This window comes from Sprattus sprattus, assembly GCF_963457725.1.
Source record: "Sprattus sprattus genome assembly, chromosome: 12".
Taxonomy (NCBI): domain Eukaryota; kingdom Metazoa; phylum Chordata; class Actinopteri; order Clupeiformes; family Clupeidae; genus Sprattus; species Sprattus sprattus.
Window position 1 is genome coordinate 6,927,568 of NC_137910.1, and position 25,675 is coordinate 6,953,242.

General features: G+C 40.6%; 1 protein-coding gene across 1 annotated transcript in view; it reads left to right on the forward strand.

Moving 5' to 3' along the window:
- Positions 1 to 24,044, forward strand: part of col21a1 (collagen, type XXI, alpha 1) — a 35,930-nt gene extending 11,886 nt beyond the window's left edge. The window contains exons 10-29 of the mRNA XM_080849390.1: positions 2,500 to 2,553; positions 3,122 to 3,175; positions 3,517 to 3,570; positions 5,251 to 5,304; positions 5,415 to 5,468; positions 5,789 to 5,842; positions 6,379 to 6,432; positions 11,529 to 11,573; positions 11,907 to 11,960; positions 12,216 to 12,269; positions 12,985 to 13,038; positions 13,882 to 13,953; positions 18,585 to 18,620; positions 19,659 to 19,703; positions 19,837 to 19,869; positions 20,271 to 20,417; positions 20,743 to 20,797; positions 21,523 to 21,714; positions 22,152 to 22,229; positions 22,648 to 24,044. Coding sequence (XP_080705516.1) covers positions 2,500 to 2,553; positions 3,122 to 3,175; positions 3,517 to 3,570; positions 5,251 to 5,304; positions 5,415 to 5,468; positions 5,789 to 5,842; positions 6,379 to 6,432; positions 11,529 to 11,573; positions 11,907 to 11,960; positions 12,216 to 12,269; positions 12,985 to 13,038; positions 13,882 to 13,953; positions 18,585 to 18,620; positions 19,659 to 19,703; positions 19,837 to 19,869; positions 20,271 to 20,417; positions 20,743 to 20,797; positions 21,523 to 21,714; positions 22,152 to 22,229; positions 22,648 to 22,835 — 1,431 coding nt within the window. The 3' untranslated portion in view covers positions 22,836 to 24,044. The remainder of the gene's footprint in view (positions 1 to 2,499; positions 2,554 to 3,121; positions 3,176 to 3,516; positions 3,571 to 5,250; positions 5,305 to 5,414; positions 5,469 to 5,788; positions 5,843 to 6,378; positions 6,433 to 11,528; positions 11,574 to 11,906; positions 11,961 to 12,215; positions 12,270 to 12,984; positions 13,039 to 13,881; positions 13,954 to 18,584; positions 18,621 to 19,658; positions 19,704 to 19,836; positions 19,870 to 20,270; positions 20,418 to 20,742; positions 20,798 to 21,522; positions 21,715 to 22,151; positions 22,230 to 22,647) is intronic.
- Positions 24,045 to 25,675: the final 1,631 nt, after the last annotated feature.

The window sequence follows — 25,675 nt, forward strand, 5'->3', positions numbered from 1 at the left end:
CTGAATAAGGTCTAAGAATTTGGGTGTTCATTTTCATGTGTGATTTACATGCGTTAGTCAAGCTGGGTGTTAGATGAAGAGTGCCCTGAATACAACAACTGCAAGTCTCTTCATCCCCAGAATTCCACAAATTAAGCTCTTGTTTATGGGAAATCCACCTTTGATTAATTAGGCCTGAGTTAATTACAGTCATGAGACTCAATCAAGATCTGCTTAGTGTTTCATGGCTAGTCAACACTAAGTGAATCAGCGCTAAATGATGCAAGTGATTTTCCTACTAAATGTCAGTGTCAAAAACAAAGGAAAATGCATTGCACTGATGATAACTTGATGATGATTTGAAATCTCCTTTTTTGCAACGACCATTCTGCGTAGTGCACTCACAAATACAAAAAACAGAACTCATATAGCGTCAAATGATACGGATACATTTGAAAATACACACACTTAATCTACCATTGTGTGATGAAAGTCAAAGCAAAAACTGTGTCACTTCTTGCGTACAGTGGAGAAAGGAAAGTGCAAAGGGGCCCTGCTGTAAGTGTGTTGTCTACTCAATCAACTGGTATTTAAATCCATACATCCATACTGGATTATTCGTAATACTATATGACTAAATACAGTAAAATGAACAAAGTAGTAATTTAAGGGGGGCATTGAGACGGCTTTCCTTGTAGTTATGTATATATTGAGTAGAATAAAACCGCACTCTCAAGCTTTCCTCATTAATATTAAGAGCAGTTTATTTTGCACAAATGCGTTTCGGCCTTAAGCCATCGTCAGTGTGTTAATTCTACTTATAGTTCTTTTACTCGCACCCGAAAACGCATTTTATTTTTTTTGAAGTAGAGCGAGCCTATCCCTACTAGTTATGTATGTGTGCCTTTTGGAGTTAAATAGGCTCCTGAGAGGTGCCCATTGTAAGTAGCAGCTGTACCAGATAAATCTCTCGTGGAGTGATAGAGGATTGCATGGTCTTTACATTTCACTCCGGGGAATGAAACAAGATAAATCAGTGAGGGGTTGTAAATGGATTTTTGTGGGCATTTGTAGGTTAGCCTTTTGGCTATCCTTCAAGTTTTCTTTAGCACGAGTCAAGGCTTACCAAAACTACATGCAATGTGTGTGTGTGTGTGTGTGTGTGTGTGTGTGTGTGTGTGTGTGTGTGTGCGTGTGTGTGCGCGTGTGTACGTGTATGAAGAAGTAGTATGGGGATTGGAATTGAATAGGTGAAATGAGAACACACCTGGAGCCATATGTTAGGTCGGCCTGTTTGTTTCTTCATGAGTAACTTTCATTCGAGGTCTTTCAGAATTTCCCTCTGCCATAAACAACTACACATGAAAAGAGAGCTGTGGTTTGTTTGTTAGTGTTTCTTGTACGTGAGGGTTTAACTGCTGTTCGACAGTGGGAGCCACTGTTCAACTGCTTGGCCACATGACATTTGGCTCTGGTCTCTTTTTATTGTTTTTTCCACTTCTAACAATTTGAAATAGGGTTCATTATGTGCTGTATTGGAAGATGGCCTACTCTTTTTTGCCTTTGACTGTTATACAGAAGGTCAAGTCACTCTAAGACTGTCTGTGTGAATACAAAGGATAATTCTGTTCTGCTTGCTTGTGGCCTCTGTGCACTCACTGCTATATGAAAAGTAGTCTTTCATCAAACACTCGTAAATTTTAGGTTGACAAAATGTCATCCAAAAAAAAAACGTAGGCAAGAATGTTCTTCAATGGAGGGGGAATTCACTACTTCGATTTTATTCCTCGTCAACAATGGCAATAATGTCGTCCTCCCCCAGAAGGGAGAACAGATGTTACTTTTGGGTCAAATCCAACAGGGTTATGCTCAGAGCACACGCGGATGGACAGACATGTGCATGTTTTAACGGAGGCCACTAAAAGTATCCCTCTCCCCCCCAGCAAATGAATACTCTCTGGTGGAGCATGTATAAGGTTATTTAAATGAACGTCCTCATTTATGTTTGAAGAAAAAGAAACTGATGGATAATGGACCACAAGTGTGTACTCTAATAACTTATTATTATTATCTTATCAAGGCCTATGCGTAGTTTTTTCCCAGCGTTTGCTGCTGCTGAGGCAGAAGTATAAAGGCTAATAGATTAATTTGTTTCATATGTCCTCTTGACAACCTAAATGATGAACTATACAGCGCTTGGCCCTGAAGTCTACACAGCTCATGAAAATTAAAGTACGATATATAAATTAATTTTGAAAGCCATGGAAAATACTACCTCATCGCTATTCATTTCCATGTTGTTCCAAAAAAGTGTTGGGGGGGAATCAAGATGCTTGATCGAATAGCTCATCATCCTGGGGGTACAGCTCTTCATTGATTGTTGCTAGTCTCTGTTTCTAGATTTGCAATGATCAGTAATTGTAGCCACCCTGTATGTTGTACAAATTAACTCTGATCGTACGTTAACCTGTGATAAAATCTCCTAAAGTGACTCATTACAACCTCTCATCATTACTCTAGGGGGTCCCTGGCTCTAGAGGAAGTCCTGGTGTACAAGGTCCTCCAGGCCTACAGGTAAAACATAATCTGTCGCAGAATAGATTTTGAGTGCTATATTATTACCACATTGAACATGCTGTACATTTGATTCTAAACCTGATTGTTCAAATCCTTGATTGTGATTGGCTAAAAGCCGTTGTAAAATCCAGCATTACCTTACAATTTGACCTGATTACATTCCATATTACTGCGCAGCGAATGGCAAGGCATTCATAGCGCATTTAATACCCAGTGTTCCATCTGGCTGTTGCGTTGCTTCAAGGGTTGCGTGGCAACGATTTATTTAGGAACTATAATTTTTAGTGGCGGAAGAATGACGGTTTATCATTAAACTATTGCTTCGCGTCGTGCCTAACAACTCCCTTACCTGTTCTAAAATCAGCGCAAAGCACGGCCTCTTGGGGCTTATTGCTTAATTGATGAACAACTTGCCAGTATATATGTAAATATATATGGGTTGTAATTTGTACATACTGTGCATACTTGTGTCTGTAGATCACAGTGATGTATTTACCTTATACATTGTTAGGCAGTGCAGTATCCTTTTGACTTGAGGTGATGTCAGTAATCTTTTTTTTTTCAGGGGCCTCGTGGAGTTGATGGGTACAAGGGTGATAAAGGAAATCCTGGGAATATGGTACAATGTTGTTTTTTTTTCTTTTCATATGCACTTTCACAGATTTATTGTTTAATGTTTTTCGTAATAAAAACACAAAAGTGCTTTGAGGCTTACAGCCATGATGTAAATGTAAAGGCATGATTGAAAGACAACATGGTGGTGCATTGCATCCATCTTGTTTTTCTTATGAGCCTTTTATTGCATTTGTTTACATTTTCTGGCCCATTTCCATTGTTTTCTCAGAATACCATCATTATGTCACCAAGCTTGATGTGGAAAAGTGTTTTTCTGACTGCATAAACTACATTTTGCACCTTTAAGTGTCAGAGATTAGTAGTTTACTCTTGCTGTCTGTGTAGGGGGAGAGGGGAGTTCCTGGATTGTCTGGATCACCTGGCCCATCAGGTGAAAAGGTATGGAAAGTCTTGTGTAAACATATACCCATAGTTGCATTCAGTTTAGGTTCTCTTAAAGGTCTTCTTTGCATTGTATTTGTGTGATGTTTGAGACAGACAGCATACATTTGACTAAGATAAACTAAGGCTAAAATGTTGTAGGCCTCACTCAGGAGTCGTCCATAAACACTAGGAAACATGGCTGTCAGTTTTAGAGTTTCTAGCTTGAGTTTTTAAGAAGGAGAAACACGCTGTTACTCTGAGGCTGTGACCTGGTTTGGAGGAAGATTTCTGTCAACATGTGCTGCCAAGGTAAACAAGGAAGAGATAGTAGGGATGTTCATGAGTCTAAGTACCCCCCCCCCCCCCCCCCCCCCTAGTTACATAAGCACTGTAGAAACACGACAGGATGTTTTTCAAACTAATCTATAGTTGAAACATCCTCTACATGCGCAGAGAGAACAAATTATGTTTTAGGAGCGTGATAAAAATTATGTTTCTCTGGAGGGCGAACTCCTTGGCAGGTTGTACCCGTTATTATGGTACATTCTTGTGGTCAAATTAAGACCTGAGAAAATAAAGAGATAATCCCTTGTGAAAAATGCAACATTGAAGTTATGTTTATGGAAGTAAAACCAATGGCAAAAAGAGTACTGAAAACATAAAACCTTAAATTATACAGTGTATTAAATCCAGGAAGGGTATCGGTCAGTGGAAATACATGATGAATGATGTTTTAAAGTTAAAACATTCACTGACTCTGTATTTATGAAAGAAAAAAAATGCCTTGGGGTATAAAACAACCTCAATCTCATTTCATTTCACACCTGCAGCTCCCCAGATTTTATAATAAAAACCACAATAAATGTATGGGATCAAAATTCAAGACTTAAAGGTAAAGTCTGAGAAGCACCAGTTATTAGGAATGAAGAACAGCCTAGTTATTTCAAAGGCATATCTCCCTCCCTGATGTTAAATTCCAGATGGCTGAGGCCATTTGAGGCAAATCGGCCTAGACTTGGAACCCTTATTATTTTTAATTTAGCCTCAGCAATAAGGTGCAACATATCCAGAATATTAATGGTGGTTTAGATGTTTGATTTAATGAGTTTGTTCCTTTTGGCAGCCCTTTCAGCCTTCAAATGGACGTAATAGCTGCTGTACTGTGCTCATTTCCTGGTCTGTTGATACAAAGCCAATGGCTTGATGCTCTGTTAACCAATCAAAACTACTGAGTTTGACTCCTAACATCTTGCCCCTCTAACAAAGCAATTACACAACTTGCTAAATCTCCATGTGATCTCAAAGATTAGAAATGTCCAGGCGCAACGTCATGCTATCAAGCTTCAGCCTCAAGTGCTAAGCAGTTTTATCTTTTTGCTTCTGTAGAGCTAGCTTTCAGCAATGATCTAAAGGCTGAGTGAAGGTAGTATCCCTCATCATTGGCTCACATGATGACTTGCATAAAATCAGTCTATTTGTGTAAACCCTGTGCTTCACCTGTTGGGTACCCATAGCTAAGATAAGCTAAGCAAAGCTGACCTAAACTTACCTAAGTGTTGGTTACAATTTGAAGGTATAGCCTCTGAATATAGCATGTCAAGATGTACTTGCTTAAGTTTGTAACTATTTTCGATGGTTTGTTTCCAGTTACACTCATGATACCTTCTGTGTTTTCCTCTTCTGTAACTGTTCCAGGGTTCTGTTGGTGCCTCAGGTCTTCATGGACTACCTGGCAAAGATGGCCAGTTGGTATGATCTTTATATTGTCATGATACCAGCACAGACTGAATTCACAATTTTTTGGGGGGGAATCTTGAAAGTGTTCACGGGTATTCTTCATTCTTTAAACCTTTCTTTAGGGTGAAAAGGGAAGCAAAGGAGAACTTGGGCCTGCAGGACTTCCTGGAGAGCCAGTATGTATGCAAGCTCTAGAGTTCCTACTAGTTCAATAACTCTGCCATTATATTATAGCTGGCACTTACACAGAAAAACACAACAAACAGTAAGCTACCCTGTCCTGTATCCAAGTCTGTATCCTGCGTCCACCCTCACTTGTCTCTGGGTTTACAGACTTAGCTTGCGCTAACATCATTTTAAGAGCTGAAAAATGTTTAGGCTACATGGCTACAGCTACTCGAACCACGCAATCATTAGTTATATACACTTTTGAAGTTGCTACTCCTTCAGCCCTTAGACCTTAGCCTGGCTAATGTTCCCATTGTTTATTTTACAGGGCAAACCAGGCAGAAATGGTAAAGATGGATTCCATGGAAGGCCTGGGCCAAAGGTTTGTAAGAACTAGGTTTGATTTAAACTAAATTACAATAACACTACAAGCCAGGTAAAGTGCTGTTTGGTGTAAAACTCACTACTCAAGCCCTCCAAAGGTGGACTGCACTTGAACTGAAGCTAGCGGTTGACTCCTTGATAGCCTGCCAGAATTCCTTCCCGGCAGTCATGGAACTATATTATGACTACATTGTACTTTATAGGTTGATTCACAGAATTCCTTTTATATCTGTGTTTGGGGTCTTTTCATCCAGTTATTCATGAGTAAACCATCCAAATCCTTGCCAATTTTAGAAATCCTGCCGTGTACTGTAGGTCATGTCTTGCCTCATAGCTCCCCTTTATAGTACATTCCTACATATCAGGACTACTATAGTAATTTGGTGCTAGTCTTGAAAGAAATCTTAACAATAATCTTGCATAGCAGCTTCATAGTACTTGCTTTTCCATAACTTGAAACAGATATCTCCATTACTACACATTTAAATGTCTCTTAAATGTGACTCTTGAATGTGATTGCTTTACTTCACACAGGGAGAAGCAGGTGCACCTGGTATGCCTGGTACAGATGGAAGGGGAGGACATCCAGTAAGTGCAGCTTTGCATACTTACTTTTCAAAAGCAGCAGGAATAGTAATACTATACCATACTATATTATACTATACTATGATCAAATAGTGAGAAGTTTGCCTCTGAGGTAATGTTTATCTTCAGCATTAGATTAATCAACTTAGCTGCAGGTTGCTTAGCTGCGCTAATCTCTGTCCAAAACATTTCCTCTCATATGATCGTTTGACTCCACACTCTCCTCGCAGTTATATTAGAGGGCAGTGGACCAGGTTACGTAATGTCTCAACATCATGATTTTGGAGCAACCGGCAGAAAAAAACTAAATAAGAGAGAAAAGTACTGGACCAACTCTCTCTGTCTGCATTAAGGGTTTTGCTGATGGACTCAGACAGTCAAGCACAATTAGAAGCTAAGCAGTTAGAGCACGGGCAGTCTAGCCATAGTCTGGTGAGTGGAGGTGGTCTCTGATGCTGATTCAGTGAAACGTCTCGGTTACTTACGTAACCTCGGTTCCTTAAGCACGGAACAAGATATAATAACGGGACTTGACCTAGTGTCTTCGGACCAGTCCATGACACTTGGTCAAGTCCCGTTATTATATTGCAGCTTCCTGCGATAAGGAACTCACCATGTGAGCTATCACTGCCTTGGTACCAGAACATACTCATATCATTGACCTTTTTATCTTCTTTTGGCCTCCAATTCTATTTCCCACCTTTTCCATCCCCAATTTACTGACCTTTTTTTCTATCCGTTGGCCACCATCTCCTTTGCAATCAAGCAAACCCCCCCCCACATCTGTCAATTGGATCGGCCAGTGCACCCATGGCTAAGGCCACACTAAACCCAACACTTCATCATACATCAGGTACCATCAGCCATGCTCAGAGATCAGAGACTGGCCACAGGTGAATAAATCTCTTGCGAGCGTTTGATCTGGTCTGTGTCGTGCAGAAGAGCATACCAAATAAATCAGCGGGAGTTGTGGTGTTGTTTTGCAACATCAATGAAAGAGCACTAGTTGCATATCCTTCACATGTTTTGAATTTGATTTACATTCGCAGGTCTGAATGAGTTTCAGATTCCCCTTTCAAAGGTTTCAGATTGAGTTATGGTGGAGGTACAGGATGTAGACCCAGGGCATATTGAGGTTAGCTCTTGCAGTATCAAGGGCAACTTGTTCTGTGGCATTGTCTAATAGGACTTTGGGGTTTAAACGGCTTTGGGGTTCTGGTTAGGACAGAGGTTTGATACATGGTTATTGGTTACAAATGTTTCAGGCGATAGTGCATAATGGTTTGGTGCTGGCTTCATTCTAGGGCATGATGACTACGGTTGAGGTTGTGGTTACTCAAAAATGTAATATTTGTTGTTGTTGTGTGTTGGCAGATGTTATTAAGCTTTTTGTGGTGTTCTCCTTAGAGATACATGTCTAGTTTTGCTGGCTTGTAATCAGGTTTATCTCCATCACTTTTAATTCTCTCATTCAGAAAAAAAATGAAGAGGGGAATACTGAATGTCTTCCAAATGTTCATGGCAATTATTTTGCAACATGTTTCCATCTTCCTTTATGAATCCCAAAAGAGGAAATCCCAACCAAACATCTGCCTCCGCTTGTCATGGAAAACTTACTGATGGGCTATTTCAAGGTAGCTTTCTTGGATATGTTAAAATTGTTAAGTGTTTATTTACTTGACAAATAAAAGGATTTACCATTTAGCTTCATATAAAGTCCTGAGGGATGTTTTAAATAATAACTATCTTAACCCATATTCCTATTTAAATAAGAAATAATGTATTTACACTAAAGTGACTTGAAATTATAATAATAATGAAATTATACCTCCCAAGCAAGGCACCAGAGAAACTGTATCACTTTTCCATAAGAGATACCCGTATGTGTTACATATTCCCATAGCAGGGCTCAAAGACACGGAGACACTCTGAAAAAATGTATCGTTTTCTCCTGAGAGAAATGATAGGCCCGTCAGTTTGCTCATTTATACGAGCATTTAATCCTTCTGTCTGGAGGGGGGGGTGGTGGGCTGAGATGTGTGTTTTCTTTGAAAGCGCCATCAGAGTGGTTACTGTTGTTGAGGTGGCTGCATGTACTGAGATGCACAGGAGGCTCAAACAGGGGGAGTCCTTTGAGGGTCTGTAGTGCAACTGTTCTCTGATCAAGGAAATAAACCTTGAGGAGGAAGGCCTTTGCCAGGAGAACTGAGGAGACCCCAGTCCCAGACTAAGTAGCTAAGTGGCAAAAACAGACAGCCTGGCAAAAAAACCTTAAGAGGGGCTGTGGTCCAGGGGTTCCCTGCTCCAAGAGTCTGTCAAACAATTGCTACTACAAAGAGGAAACAATGAAGTTTGGGGTTGGTATTTGAAGATTGGCATCACGTTTTAAAACAAGGGCAGTGCCAGCACTGAGGCTATCGCGATGATGTGAATGTTTTTGGCAAGAGAGCAGAGGAACAGGTGATGTAACCGTGTGAAATCGAATACGGCCCAGGCTTGGAAGTGGCCGCCCAAGCAGACTTTCCACCCGCCGTGTCTCAGATATATAAATTAAGGCTTAAATGAGGAGCAGTGTAACAGTAAATCATGGCTACCTGAAAAAGTCATCACTGTATTCCCAAAGCAAGGTGGACATTCATTTTCCAACAAAATGTTTTTGCACGTTTTCAAATTCCCCCCTACCGCATAGAATTGCATAGAATTTACTGCATTGTTTTTTGCGCATTGGTGTTGTAAATTTGCCGTTTGTTTGCTGGTCTATACTTAGCTACACACTGCCACAAACTATTCTCTCGCAGTTCCATTGGTTACAAATAAACACTATAGATGCACATACTCCCGAGCTTCTGATTCCCACTTTTCCCACCATTCAATTTTATGGTGCAAATATCTCCTCTCTCTGACACACACACACACACACACACACACACACACACACACACACACACACACACAAGCAGGCCCCTTATTCACTGTATTTATCCACCAAGACTGCAAACTAGCATGAACTGCCCCTGCGAGATTACGGCTTTGTGTAAACAGGTGGGGAATGTCATGGCATCAGCAGTCGCCACAAATCCAACTCAGCTGTCCGTGCTAAATGAGGCACCGCAGACGCCACTTACCAGATGGGAGCACATCAAGTTATGAGTCTGGTGCTGAAAAACAGTGTGTTGGACCAACAAAGCTGAGAGATAAAAGCTTATCACTGTGATTACAGTTGTCCATCTCGTCCACACTAAGGGTGCAACAAGGTTAGGCAGTGGCTCTTGAAACAGATGATGATAGAATAACAGTAAGACTTTAGCTGAACTAACTGTCCGGGTTGATATAATCATGTCTCGAATATGTCATAGCAGATGCCGTATGCTGTCACTAGCTGTAATGACATAAAGTGCTTTGTTACGATTACTGGTAAGTGTTATGACAGCTCGCATCATGGTAAAGACATCCTAAATCGGATGCTATCGAGATGTCATAACAATTGTAAGTAATCACCAGTGATATAAACACTAGGGGAAATGACATACTGCATACTCCCCATATAGAGGTGTTCTTGTTATACTACAGGGGGAAATGCTTTTTTAAATCAAAAGTGAAAGTTGCTGAGTTATCATTGCTTAATTACAATATGAAAGTAAATGAACAAGACAACAATTTTCCACTTTACAAGAGTAATGACACCAAAACAAAAGCTGTACGAATAAATGTCATAGTTAGTGCGATGAGTTGTTGCGATCCATGTATAAGCATGCATCATTTACAGTTTATTTCTCACATATAGAGCGTTTAAATGCGTATGTGCTGTGCTGCATCATTGCTGGCAAATAATTGCATTGTTTTAGATACCACAAATAGAACCAGAATTTCCGAAGGGAATATGTATCTTTAGGGAGGCTTTGAAGTGAAGGAAATGCTTTCAACAGATAATGCACATGCTCATTCATCTTATCACAAAGAGGAAACATACATTGTCGTGGGACTACTTAAATACGATGAAATGACTAACCCTGGCAAATGTACAATAATCTGCAGTTAACCTTAACTTTCAAAGGACGAGCCGTATCTTTCCGTCGTAAATTTAACACAGTCTCTAATGCTGTTTCACAGTGGCTATCACTGTGCCTACCCAAAAGGGTTACACAATGCATCTTTCAAAACAGCTTGTCTGAATTAAGTTATAAGCGTGCATGATGCACAACTTATTCAAACGTTTTTTTGTTATTCAAACGACGTCGTGGATAGTTACAACTTCCCTTTCCGGGGCACCCTAACAGCCATGTCCTCTGACACTCTGTAATCCTGTTGACCCACTGATATCCCAGGTAGCACTGGTCTATATATTAAGGGTGACATTCGCTGTTTTGTCTTGAATGGCATGCTGCTAAAGATAGCATGCTGCTAAAGCTATTAGACGTCCTGGCTGATAAAGTCTTGCGGTGCTCTGGAGGGAGACGTTTCATATGTGATTAATCCAGACTTCCAGAGGAAAACAAAACCAGCGATCCCAGACCTGAAGCATGTTAGCTTCATTAGGGAACAGAGAGCGGGCCCCTCTCTCTTTCTCCCAGCCCCTTTGTCCTCTCCCGTCTGATGAGGCCTTTGCTAACCACACGGCTAAACAAACCAGGAGACAGGAAAGCTCAAAAGGCCAGGGGAGGTTTGCAACATAGTGGTTCCCTCAAATTAGGATCCCCGCTAACAAGCAGCGATGAAGGATAGGCATGCGTTATTACAATGTCAGTCCTTCATCATAAAACACCGCAATACTATATGGGATGTTTAAGACATGTATAAATGTGTGTAAGTATGCTGTGTGTTTCTTTTTCATTTGATTAAGTTAGAGTTGAGAGGAAAGAAGATGACAATGCTACTACTGTTCAGTCTGTATAATAAAATAGGCTTTCATTACAGTAACTATTCTAACTATCCAACAGTGGACCTCTTATGGTATGCACTGAAGTCAATGAGATCACCTTTATGCAGGAAGGGGGGTACTGTTGAAGAGATTTCATAATGCACAGCCACAAACTAGAACCTCTATATCACATCACCAGATAATGTATGTGATTGCACAGATTTGATCTGAATGTTTCTAGGGCATGCCTGGCTTACCTGGCCGTGGAGGGCTACGGGGGGAGAAGGTGAGCTGACTTTATTATTATGTTGAAAATATACACTGAACACCTGAGGGGTAACATTGACCCATGACAAGGCTGTAATAAAGTCCAATTTTGAAATATTGTAAAACATTCAAGTATTGTTTCTGTTTATTGCACATCATATCTGTGAAATTATTGGGCCTATTTTGACAGTTTAAGTTTATATGAACTTAGGTGATTTAATTTGTGTTTTGATAACTGTGCATCCAAAGACATGAGGTGAACGTTGGCCTTGGCATTTCATTTGAAGATATTTGTGCAGGTGTATGCAGGTAGTCTACTTTGTCTTGTGTCATGGTATTATTTTCTCTTTAGGGTGAAGCTGGACTAGCAGGGCAAAAAGGAAATAAAGGTTCTCCAGGAAGTTCTGTGAGTTACAGACCCTCTTTTTTGGAATCAGGACCATGAAGAAAATATGAGTTTGTGTCTTGCTATATGGTTTTGTAATAAATCAAGGCATTGTGCCATTCTAATCAAATTACATTAGACAGCTAGATGTGAATCAGGTAGGACATCACGCATACATTATCATTAGTATTGCTATTGTATTACCATTAGAATTTAACGGTTGATTTCTTTAATGTTTGTTACAACAATATATCAGAACATTTCTTTGTGTTTAAGGGGGAAATAGGATTACCTGGGATTCCTGGTGAAGCTGGACAACTTGGACCTAAGGTTACAAAGCAAGTTTTCTGTCTTTAAAAATGTAAAATGTTTAGTAAGGAGTTTTTTTTGTTTTGCTGTAGGTCTTAGGTTTTTACAACAACCCTGTACAGTGCTCTGCTTGTATTCTACTCATTAGTTAGCATGTGCTGTGATTATGGATTTGGCACTCTAGTCAAATATATTGTTTTTAGCGGCTTCAAGCCCAGCAAAGTCAGACGAATTGGACGCCCAAGCCCAAGTATTGCATTCGTCAGTGGAATTTCGGGGGGAAATCAAAAGCAGTCTGCTTTGGTCTCGACTGTCTGTCTCCCCCCATTGATTTTCATTAGCAAACCCTAAAGAGTGCCAGTGTGCATTGGTTAATGGTGTAGAAGTGAATCAGTAGAACACAGACATGTTTCGTGAGATTTTTTACTTCTCTTTGGCTTTGATTCAAGCTGCGATTTAAGGACCCTATTCATTGAAAAGGGAAAAAAGAAGAGCTCAGTAAATAAGCTCCAGATCTCCCCTACTTTATGATGTAAGCAGCTTTAAATGTTATACATTAAATGTTTGTACTGTATTGCATGTCTTGAGAACTACCAGTGAGTCATGCCTATCGGGACTTCATGTAAAAGAAAAGGGGCACAAAGTGATGCGCCAACATGACAGTTATTCTATTAATAACTTTATATTGTTAGGTCATTCCCTGTTATTAATCTTTCATTCTTTTGCTTGAATGTAGGGAGGCAAAGGGGAGGCTGGAGAGACAGGTCTATCAGGATTTCCTGGGCAGGAGGTAACCTCAGATTCAATCTTATATTATATTATCTTATATTAAATTACATTTATACTTACAAGCCTCTGGTTTGTTTTTGGTTGTATCTCTGCTACGGAGGGCACATTTACGAAGGGTGTTTTTCTCTTAGACAAGTCTAACTTGCGATCAGGTGTTCAAAATGAATCACCAATCTTTAAAGAGAGATTACCCAAGAGGCATTTAAATGATAACATGACAAAGAAAAGGTTTAGACATCCGTGGGGGTTTAACAGGTGTCTAATGCAGTTGGCAAACTGGATATAATATAAATACTCAGGTTTGCTCAAGAGACGATAGAACAACATTGTCGCAGCAGATAGAAGCAATCCACTCAACGGGTTTAAAGATACAATTTTCAAAAGATTTCAAAAGAATATATCATTCTGAACCTTATATAATTAATTCAATAAAAAAAAAAAACATGAAATGTTATATTATAAAACTATAAAATTAATAACATTTCAAATTTTACATTTATAAAATTTCATAGGTGAAATTTTCATTCCTTTTCTTTTCAGAAATGTCAGCGACTTCGCACTAGGCCTTAAACATTAAAAATTGATTCATTTTGAACACTTGATTATCATGCGCTTAGAAGTGGACAGCAAAACAGGGGATGATCGTCATTCGTAAATGGCACTCACCATGGCTATTTGACTGAGCGTGTACGAGCTGTGTTTAAGGCTCTAGACGTTGACCAGAAAACGCAGGCCAAACACCCTTTGTAAATATGACCCATAGCGGACATAGCACTGGCTAACTGACCCCTGTTTTTGTGTGGATGGTTGTGATGGTTTTCTGAATGGTCTGGACTGTGTCAAGGGTAAACCAGGAAACCCTGGAACAGCAGGTCAACCAGGACACCCTGGGATGCCAGGGCTGAAGGGACTAAAGGTATTCAAGCACGGCACCCTCATAAACACTTACAAAGGAAGTATTCTTACATGCTGTTAGAATATGCTCTACTGGTAAAGCAAGGTGCAAACAACATCAAGGTCATGGTTTTGTTTCCCATACTGCTGAAATATACATTCACTGTATTTTCTGTATTCAGAGGTTGACGTTATTGTGCCTTTAGGGGGAAATACGTTTGGTTTTTGTTCTCTAATGAGTGAGGAAAATCACTGACAACATTTTCAAAAACTAATTTGTGCCAACATTAAATTTATGGTCACTGTTTTTCCAAAGTACCTCTATTAACTCCAACAAAAATCTATAATTTATATAGTGGCAAACAAGCAAGCTATTCACGAAATGGAATAAACAAATCGCCAGTAGCCTATAATACACACATTAACTGAAGGCAATAAAATGACTAATTGATGTCCGTTTGATTGTTAGGGGTTAGGTGAGCTCAAACAACTTGACATTTTGTTATTATGTTATATCGCCACATAAATAAAAGATACCCCAACCAACCATATTTCACTGTAATGGAGGCTGTTATAAGAAAAGCACAAAAGTGTTTTGGTCCATCACGTAACGGTTGCTGTTGTCTAGCTTTGCTACAGAGGAATTCAGCCACTCTGACTCAGTGAAAGCTGTGCAGCGAGGTGCTGTAAGAATAAGTGGACAGCAGGGCTTACACGTGAGACTACAGCTGTTGCAGAAAACAGAGCTGTAAAACAAACCTGATACTCCGGCTTGTAAATGGCCCAAATTACTATCCAATGAAGATATTCTTCCATCTGGCCACGCTGGGTTATGCTCACCGCAGCAAATCTTACAGTTTGTACGCAGTTAGCCTGTCTGTGAAATCTGGACTGCCCATGTTTTGCCCTCTGGTTGCCAGGTCACAGATTTTAAAGCAGGCACACCAACCAAGGCGGCATGTTTGGTCATCTTAAGCAAGCTAAGCAGTGCCAACATCATATCAGTGTTGATACTGTAAAAACATCAGACTGACTTTAACACCCTTTTGGCAGTTGGTCCACATGACTTGATGGCCTGGCACATGCAGTGCACCCCTCTCTCCTTCCCCTAACAGCCTCTGATTTATAGTGGAAATTGGGTGTAATGTTGTTCATGTGCCTCTTTTCTACATAGCCGACATAAAAATAATTCACTTACTGTCATTTTCACCTTAGTTCATTTGGATAAACAACCCCTATGCTGGATTGTGTAACTTCAGCGGATGGCATCTGATTAGTGAGTGGGAATAGTTGGCAGGGAATCTGTCATCGTGCCCTGAAGGGGTTCTATGAAAATGGCAGTTGTGAATTGAAAGTTAGATGTTTGTTTTTTCACGCATGATCGTTGAAGAGTTGTGTAATCTGATGGATTTTCCTGTATTTGCTTTGTGTCAGTTCAACTGTGACTTCCAAGAGCAACGACCACGGTGTCATTTTGTCAGATCTCTAGCCTACAGTCCTATCATAGTCTACATGGCAGCACAGGGACACAGAGAACATCCAGCACTGACTAATTCTTGTTTTGTTTTTTTCCTTCAGGGGCCAGTAATATGTGATCATAATATTATCGGTTCATACATTATTTAAAACCAGTATCACAAAGTTGGCTTGATTGAGATTATGCAGTCTAATTTCATATTTCCTTGCGTTCGACCCTGCAAGGCCTAATTTGAGACAGGTTTGGCTCACTGTACGTGGAGAAAGAATAAAAGCCCTTTTGGGGGCGATTGTGGTTCAGCGGGAGTCGTTTAGCCATTGGAAGGATGCTAGTTCGATCCCAACTCCTTCTTACCAAGTGCCAAAGTGTCCTTGAGCAAGACACTGAACCCCCAACCACTCCATATGTGCTGGTTGGCAACCTAGATACAAGCCTCATCTGTGAAGCGCTTTGAGTGGAAAAGCACTATAGAAATCCAGTCCATTTACATGGTACAATCCAAAAGATGTATTAGACGGGTCAGTTTACTAAATATAATCACCTTACCCTAAAATAATTGATAGAAAAGGTTTTTCAATTGATTTTGATACCGCTAGGTATGCTTAATAATATACTAAAAATCAAGTAAAATCTCACTTCCAGAAAAGGGGTAATTTTTTAAGATGGCATCCAGGATGGCAGCAGGGAGCTGTTAATGGCTATACCTGAAGTATTATTCAACCTAGAACGGTGTTTTTTGTGTTTAACCTTATGTTTTAGGAACCCAATAGAACCAATTGATTATTTAATTAAGTTCAGTGTGATTCCCTAGAATGCTGAGTTACTTGCTGATTTGGAGAAGAACAATTCAAAACTGGTCAGATGCTCACCTTTCTCACCAGACCCTTCATTAAGGAACATTGTCAATGGTGTTGTGGCTCAGGTGGGAACACGCACAAATATAAGTCTGTTGGATGCAAAATCATGCCACATTTACATTATCCTTCAGTAACAAGGATAAAGTCTAAAGCCCTGGAGAAATGTCAGCTGTCAGAATTGCTCATGATCAAACCATTGATTCTGCACTTCTATTTCAAAGATTCCTGGTAGTCTCCAAAACTGGCAAGCTCGCAAGAGGTTATGAGTTATGAGCTCAGTCTTTTCACTCGTGCACTCTTTAAAGCCAAAAAATGTTTTCCAAAAGGCTGATAAGCATGAACTAGCTTCCACCAGAAACAGAGTACCAGTGGTACGACAGTGGTACAGGAGGTAGTGGTACAGGAGTGTTACAGGAGGTTGCTAGTTCGATCCCCTGTCGAAGCGTCTCTTTGAGCAAGACACTGAACCCCTAATTGCTCCTGATGTGCAGTGTGCCATCAGTGTAAATGTAAAAATGAGTATACATCCTTGTAAGTCGCTTTGGATAAAAGTGTCTGCTAAATGACTAAAATTACTAAATGGTACGAGTACCAGAGTACCTGTACGGCCAATACGCACACGGCGTAGTGGCACATAGTTGGCTGACTGTTTTGATTAATAGCATATTGAAGGAAGTATTGAACTTGAAGCAAAATGAGTGGAAGTGAAGTGTTATAACTTAACTTTAAAGTAAATTGAAAGACTGTCAGAATGGATAAAATGACAGTGGTACAGGAGGTAGAGAAGTCGCTTAGTAATCAGAAGGTTGCTAGTTCAATTCCCTGTCGAACCGTCCTTGAGCAAGACACTGAACCCCTAATTGCTCCCGATGTGCAATTGCCATCAGTGGAAATGTGAAATGTATACATTGTAAGTCGCTTTGGATAAAAGCCTCTGCTAAATGACTAAATGTAAATTGCAATAGAAAACAAGCAGGCGGTGGAGCTTAACTTTACCATCACTGAATTGGCAAATACCCCGTGTGCAAGTGGCAGATGCTGAGCAGTATTCTGTTTGCACCATCCTAAGAGAGGCGGTGGACGTGTACGCAAACATTCACAATATAATTAAAGTTAAACTGATGATGCCAGTTTCGAACATCAATTACTTTTTGTTATTTGCACACCTTTGCACACGAGCAATCATGTGTAGCCAACCGTCTCTGCTTTAGTGCCGTCTCTGCTTCGTCAGAACATCTGCCCCCAACTGAATCTGCTGCTGAACCTCACTGTCGCAGAGTACACTTTCAGACCATGATCTGCATGGGGAAAGGAGAGGGTATAGAAGCCATGAACTGGGGGTGAATCCGGCAGGATAATCAGTTCGCCCCAGTTAGGTCAAGAATGAACTCTTCTCCAGACAATCTCTTGAAGGTCATTCGCTGTAACTGCTGTGCTGCTTTTGTTGAAGATATGACTACCATGTACTACTACTTCTCCTAGAGGAGACAGAAGATGATGAGTAATGTTTAACTATATGTTTAAAATTGGACCATGGACTGGTTAATCTGGTTTACTGGATTATTTTATTAGTTACATTATTCAGTGGCTGTAATTGTACTTATTGCAACAGACTCTTTGGTCACTAAAGCCTATTACTTAACCTCAAAATCACCTTTCTAAGGTAAATAGTAATTAAGATATAGCCATTTTAAGTTCCTGGACACCATCTTGAAAATGAACTAAATCTTTTCTATGTTGTTTAGTCAACTAGTACCAAAATCCACCAGAACACCTTTTGTATCCATTTTTTGGGGGATTCAACCATATATTGAGTCACCTTCATCACATTTGAACTTCCCACCCAGATCAGAACTGACACTGGTTCTCCTATTTTCACTTTCCTTTGCTTTGTCATGCACTCTCAACTCTCTGTCCCCAGCATGTCATTTCTGTAGATCTAAGCAACCTAGTTCATTTATCAGATAAGAACAGATCTAGGTAGGGAGCATTGGGTAAAACATTGGTGAAAGACGATAAACTATTAAGAAGAAGATGCCCATCTCATGTGGATTGGGTCATGTGCATTCACTCTGTTGCAGTGAAGGTGATTACATCTTTATCCATGTAGCATAATGCTTTTATCCAAAACAACTTTAGCACAGGTATACATTGTATTACTATGTTTGATTCCTGGGTAATGGAACTGATGACCTTGATATTCTTTCAGCACCTTATCCTATGATTTTAGATATAGGAACATCCCTTGACATTGGCCTGAAATTCTATTGACTTGTCTCTCTCTCTCTCTCTCTTTCTTTCTCGGGTCTCCTTTGCCAGGGACAACGAGGTGATTCAGGGGAACGAGGTCAAGAGGTATTTCTTCTTTTTTTGTTTATATCTGTCCGTCTAGGTGCTAGATTTAGTCCAGTTGCGTTCCAAACTCCAGCTATTTTACCATTCCACGGACTGACTCCTGTGATCTATTCGAACGTACAACTTTTAAAGTTTGGGTTTGCAGCATTCCACCATAACAAGTCATTTTTCATTTGGCTAAAACAGCCAAAACATTAGGTCTGTGCACGGACCCCTGCAGGAGCCAAAAGACATCACAGAGATGGCTCACATCCCTTTACTCAAACGTCATTAAACATGCCAGTTTCCCTTTACCTTCTCTTCTTCCAACCCACATAATATGTTTGTATCTGAATGCCTGCCAGATGCAGTGAACGCATAAATCACATTCGTGATTCTGATACTAACTTTCACTTGATACAGCGCTCTGTTTTCCCTTCACACATACCAGTGGAATGCTAGACTTTGCAAACATTTTGACCTCGTGCTTTGCCGTGTTAAATCCAATATGACCAACTGGATGGAGTCAGGTTTAAGATTGTTGAAAATATTGTACATTTCCAAAGCCACACATCCGAGCACACTGCGATCTGCTTTGGAAAACGTGAACGGCTCCTTCTTTGTGCAGAGACTTTGTCCAAGCATAATCAGAGTCAAGGTTTTACTGCAACCCTTCAAGTGGTCGCTGTAATCCTTCACTCATTCCTCATGGAAAATGGGTGGCCACAAACTGGATTTCCAGAGGGAGAAGTGGATTGTGAAATAAAATGACAATATCACAAAAAAATATTTCTTGGCTACATGGTATGGATCAAAAAATCAGACCACCTAAATACAGTGGCTGAATGATTTCCACCAAATGCCACATGGCTTCACTTCTGTGGTCAAGATGGCTGAACAGTGAGGGTAAAACGTGCACCCTGCATTGCAATTATGACATCTCTTTGAAGATACTGTTTGGGCTTTATTTTAGTTTTTGGTGACTAGTTTGTTCTTTGTTGTATATTGATCTTCCAAATGATGCAGCTCCTCTCTTTATTCCTTTGTAACACAACACAGGGTTTGCTAGGTGAAAAGGGAGATCAAGGTGTTCCTGGAATCCAAGTACGTTTCATTGCTTACTAACTATTTGAGGTATCTTTAGTTTTAGTTTCGTAGGAAACTCAAAGTAGCCTTAATTATCTTTGTAATATTGGATTTTTTGTTTGTTAACGAGTGCTCTCTTTTTCATTTACAGGGTGGTGTTGGCCTATCAGGACAAAAAGGAGAGGTTAGCCTGTCACTCACTCTGCTAATGTCCCAGAGCTGGTTAGCTCACAGTTCACTGTAAAGCCCCAGCATAAGATCTTCCATACATGCTCTGTTTAGCTAGCTAATTGCACTCATACATGCTACGTATTGATTTAAAACTGTGTATGTGATAACAATATGGTAAAATATGGTAAAGGTTAATGTAATGTTAAAAATGCTTGCCACAATAGAACTTAGTGAACACACATGTAAGTGCCCCAGCCCTTCAAAGGCCAGTGATGGGGTCCGGTCCTGATGCTGTGCTTGTGTGCATGTAACACATGTAAGTGATGGGGTCCGGTCCTGATGCTGTGCTTGTGTGCATGTAACACATGTAAGTGATGGGGTCCGGTCCTGATGCTGTGCTTGTGTGCATGTCAGAAAGGGACAAGAGGAGAACCTGGTCTGAGAGGACAAATGGGCCACCTGGGACTTCCGGGTCAGCCGGGCCTGAGGGGTCCGCCTGGGCAGATGGGACAGAACGGAGACTCTGGTTTACCAGGACAACCCGGACCAGAAGGAAGACCTGTGTGTGTTTACTCTTTACTCTACCTGCCTATCATGCACAGTCTAGAGCAGGGGTCTCAAACTCAAATTACCCGGGGGCTGATGAGCGTTAGGTCTGGTCATTGGGGGGCCAGATTTTTACGGTAAACGTTGGGGTGGCTCATTAAAATCAATGGAACTTTTCTACTTTTATTTTAATCAATGGATCTTCGCGGGCCGGATTAAATCGCTTGGGGGGGGGGGCGAAATTGGCCCGCAGGCCTGAGTTTGAGACCCCCGGTCTAGAGGCAAACCTTGGCAATTTCAGATAAACATTCATGTGTATTCATGTTTTTTCATGTTGCAGGGAAGAGAGATGTCTGAACAATATATTCAACAAATATGTAGAGAAATCCTTCGAAGTAAGTAGACATCTTTTTTTTTAATGCCGGCATGTGATTTAATACAATGTTTAGATGTTGCACTTTGAAGGTATTGATAATTAGATATTCACTTCACTTCCAAGTACTTTTTGAAACACTACTCATGCTCATTTGAGCAGTCAAATAAATGAATAGAAGTGCAGTAACATCCAGTATGGTGAAAGTTAGCCGTTTTGAAACACCCCCTTCTCTTTAGTGTTTTCTTCAAAAATACCTCTCTTTGCATGTTGCCATGGCACTGCCATGATTGACAGGAAGACCATGTCCTGACTTTAAGGCCGTTTTTTGCCCCTCATAACACAGACTGCTGTGGCTGTGAATTTTTATCCTGAGAGCGTATACTGCCCTTATAGCCATCGTAATGTACTGAGAACAAAAACACACACACACACACACACACACACACACACACACACACACACGAGCACACTAACATGCAGAGAGGTTGGCACAGAGACTACAAGACTGGGAAAGAAACTCACTGAAATATTACATAATGGGTTAAGCTAGACAGCATTGTAAAAGATGTTTTGAAGCCAAAAGATGTTTTGGTGAATCACAATCAAGTTTTTGAAACCTTTGATTTGGCCTTGTTGTGTGTGTGTGAACTTGCTTCAGAGAGGTAGCTCTAACAGCAAAGGCCTTTCAAGCTGACAGACAAAAAAGAAGAAACAACTGAATCCTGCCCCTGCGTTTCATTCTAGCCGAGATCTCGTCCTATATGGGGAGCAACCAGCAAAGGAGCTGTGACCACTGTTACACTCAGACTGGGAGCCCAGGCCCAGCCGGCCCTGTCGGACCCCAGGGCGGACGGGGTTTCCCTGGCATGCCCGGAGCCAACGGCATGCAGGGCCACCGTGGTTTGCCTGGGCGGCCTGGCGTTCCTGGCTTGAAAGGTGATGAACGATGATAACACACAGGGCTGTGTCCGTCTGTGAGCACATTTTATAGCACTTCTTAGGGAATCCACTATCCAGTCCAAGCTCAAGAAAAAGGGAAAGAAAAAACTGTAGCTCCTGTCATTGTAACCAATGGTTTAATAGTGTGGATTGGCATATGCTGCAAGATTCCAGATCCATTCAGAATTATTGTTGCCGTAAAATGATTACCTTGGCTGTTTAGACTTCACATAAACAACACAAATGACATGGCATGTCTGTTGTTTATGCCGAGGGCCTTCATGGGCTTTCTCTGTTTAGGTCCTTGAGAACAAATAGTCTTCCCGACCTTTCGAAAAAAAACTGCAATAAAAGTCAGGCTGCAAATGCCATTGAAGGAAGACAATTTTACAACAATGGTATCTGACAAAGTCATTTGTTTTGGGGGTTTTCAGGGGAGCTCGGTGAAAGGGGTGAAAAGGGGAGTCCAGGTAGATCAGAGGTTGGACAAAGAGGCATACCAGGACTTCCAGGTATAGTATAGATCTGTTCCGGCTCTCTCTTAACACTATTTGACTCTACATTCATACACACTCACACAGACACACACACACAGACGCACACACACACTAACACACTAACAGCAACATAGCCACAAGAACACTGGGTTCAATCTGAATATCATATGCTCACAGGCCTCAAGCTAACACGTGATTTACTCCCATTTCTGTTTTTTGAGTATCTGTTAGCTAATGGACTGGATTTGAACTGCATTCAGAGTTTTTAGTAACCCCCTCGTAAACTCTCAAATATTGAGTCATATTGAGTAACTCTGTTCCATGTTTTGCATTTTGCTGATTCAGCTTTAGGGGGGTTGCTGGTCTCACCCATGCCAGGTCCGTATTAAAGTTTATACAAGTCACTGGCATTTCTCCCTTTTCTTTTGAATAGGTCCAACGGGACCCGCAGGGGTCAGCGAACCAGGGCAGCCAGGTAATCCCGGGCCTCCTGGCTTGAACGGGGAGGAGGGCAAGAGGGGCTACCCCGGAGCTCCAGGCCAGCCGGGGGTTTGCCACCCTTCCATGTGCTATGGTGCCATCATGCGGAGAGATTCTTACAGCAAAGGACCAAACTATTGAGTAACACTCACAGATGCTGATGTTGCAAGACAGACCATTCTTGGGGGCGAGGTGCTTTGTACATTAAAGATGGAAAAAAAAAAAAAGAATACAGTAAATCTTTCCAATCTCAGGAAGATCTCATTTTTGTCAGGGTTTCCTCATTTTGGGAGCCCGAGAGTACCTCTAAGTGTATAAATAAAAACAGATCCATGTGTGAGTGTATTTCTATCATATTTAAAGCAACACCGCCAGTCATTTAGCACTCACCTTCTCTTTTTAGATCATTGCTTTTCTTCAGTCATCCACTTCGTCCAGTAATGATGAGCTGTGTTGTGTCACAATCCAGAGATGGAATCGAATGTACTTGCCAATGAGTATGTCGGAGAGATTCCTACCTAGGCCTCACCCTCTCCCAACTCATCCAGCAAGGCATGTTTCCTTGCTCTCTATCTCCCCCTGTTGGATGGTGCTCTCAAATTTTCCTTGGCTGGCAAAATGTATTTCCCATTACTTTGTGCCACTAATAAATTCCAGAATCACATCATTCAAAGCCTTCGCCAAAAGTTGCTATTATGTAATTGCCTTTGCAACAAGGGTTCCTCCACTGCAACGCAGTTTAGCAAATGCATCATACTTTTTCAAATTTACACATGTTCATATTTTCCCATTGGGTTAAACAGGCACCACTATTACACTGTATGGCATTATATACAGTTCCTACCTTTTTTTTTTTCATTTAAATCAAGCTTGCCTTAAATTGCATTAAAGCTGCTGTTGTGAGCAAGACCCATCTTATTAAATAGCATAAATAATAGCATAACACTACAATGCTAAATTGTGAAATGAGCCAGATTTTCATCATGCTACCACACTTGCCTAAATGCAATGTCAATATTTATTATGTATGTATGAGCAATACTTCATTTCATAAATAGGCTTCTCTGTCTGAAGGTACCATGGTTGTGAACTCAAATGTTTGGCAAACAGTGTCTGTACCTGTACACCATCACCTTTGACTGTGCATGGCATCAATGTGCATCAATCTGAAACATTGGCTTAGCTTTTCAGGACATTTCCATTAGTGTTTGATGTTATTTATAAAAACTGAATTCAGTTATTGCTTTTTACTATTTTAATTTCTTGCCTAATTTTATGCAGGCTTTTACTGTGTTTGGATGAGTTTTGTATTGCCTTTTTGATATTATTAATTAAAACTTTTTTTATTAAGTTGAAGGTTTTTTGTCTTTTCTATTTCAGACAATAAGAGATAAGACACCCCCCTGGAAAATATGAGATAAGAGACCCCTTTGAAAATTGAATTTAAATAGGTTATTGAATTCAATTATTCACACTGTTCACCCCCCCCTGAAATATCTCTTGGTTATGCATGGTCAATAATGTGTTGTGCTCTGTGGGTGTCTGCCATCATGAATGCAGATATTTGGAGCATAATGTGCATATTTTCTGATGGAATTAGCTTCAGGCATGTGTTCTGCATATTCTTGAAGAGTCTGCAGCATGAAATGTTTCAGGAAATGATGCCCCACAGCTAAGGAGTCTTGAGTTGCTTGGGTAATTTACGTGCGCTGTGGCTTATTCTCGCGACATAAAAAAACTAAAATAAATCAATAAAAATACCATGTTGGGAGCAGGGCCTGTGATGCTGAGATAAAAAAATGTGTGGATGTCGCTTGTAACGACGTTTGTAGACCCTAGGTGTCACTGTTCACCTATTTGCATGGCTGGGACTCCCACTAGTATAAAACACCTCAAAGACATGAATGAACCCCGTTGCTTTTAGCAACGCTGTTCTTAATGTAATAGGTGCTCTCAAAAGTTAAAGGTCATATATCACTTCTATAGGTCAACGGACGTGAGGACAAGGACATTTTAGGTCAATGGCCAAAGTAACTTACTTTCACTTTCAAACAACAATCTGCTAACAAACACAGGTGATCATTCCGAGTCATAACATAAACAGTTGTTGCAAAAGAGTTGCAAAGTTGATATACAACTAATAATACTCACAGGGTACATGAAGACAGACAGATAGCATAGAGAGATGGGTTATTTTAAATAGGCAGTACTTAGATGTACTGTTGCATAGGATACATACTGCACATGAGCTACTACATAAATGCATGACTACATACAATATCCAACACGCACATGGATACACAGCCTTCAAATGAGACGACTGAAGTTTTAACAATGTTCAATGACCATGAACATGAAGCCCGGGGAAGGGCAGGTGTCTGGAACGTTTCTGGCGGGGTGGGACACAACATTCACCTGGCTGCCTCTGTATTTAAAAAAAAAAAAAAAACATTTTGCTCAAGCTTGAATTGTAAAGGTAAATTTCGTTTTCCCATTGTGTCATCAAGTTTCATTTAAGTAGGCTACCTAGAGCGCTAAACGATGAAAATGTTTGTGTTGGAGCTTGTTATTAACATTTCCAGAAGAAGAAAAAAACGACATTATTTGAAACCACACATTTTATTAATTCAGGCTGAACATGATGAATTCCCTTTGCTGTCGATAAAAAAACAGTCAAGCTCAAGATACTCACGGATATTTCACGTAGAGGACGTGTTTAAGCCAAGCTTTCAAACGAGCGCTGCAGTAGTTTTCTTTGACTAATTAGCAGCGGTTTCACATTTCAAGTATCTCCCCTTTCACAGTAGAGATGCGTATTCATCCTCATGTCACCGAAGTTTTATTGCGGCCGCTAGAGGTAGATACCAAAAACCCCTGTGTGGGATGGACTACTGGTGTCGACACATTTCCCAGAGATGAAGTTCGCTGGCTCAAAAACTTCAGCTGTGTATGCTGGGTTCTCTTACTCCTCATCAGGCTCA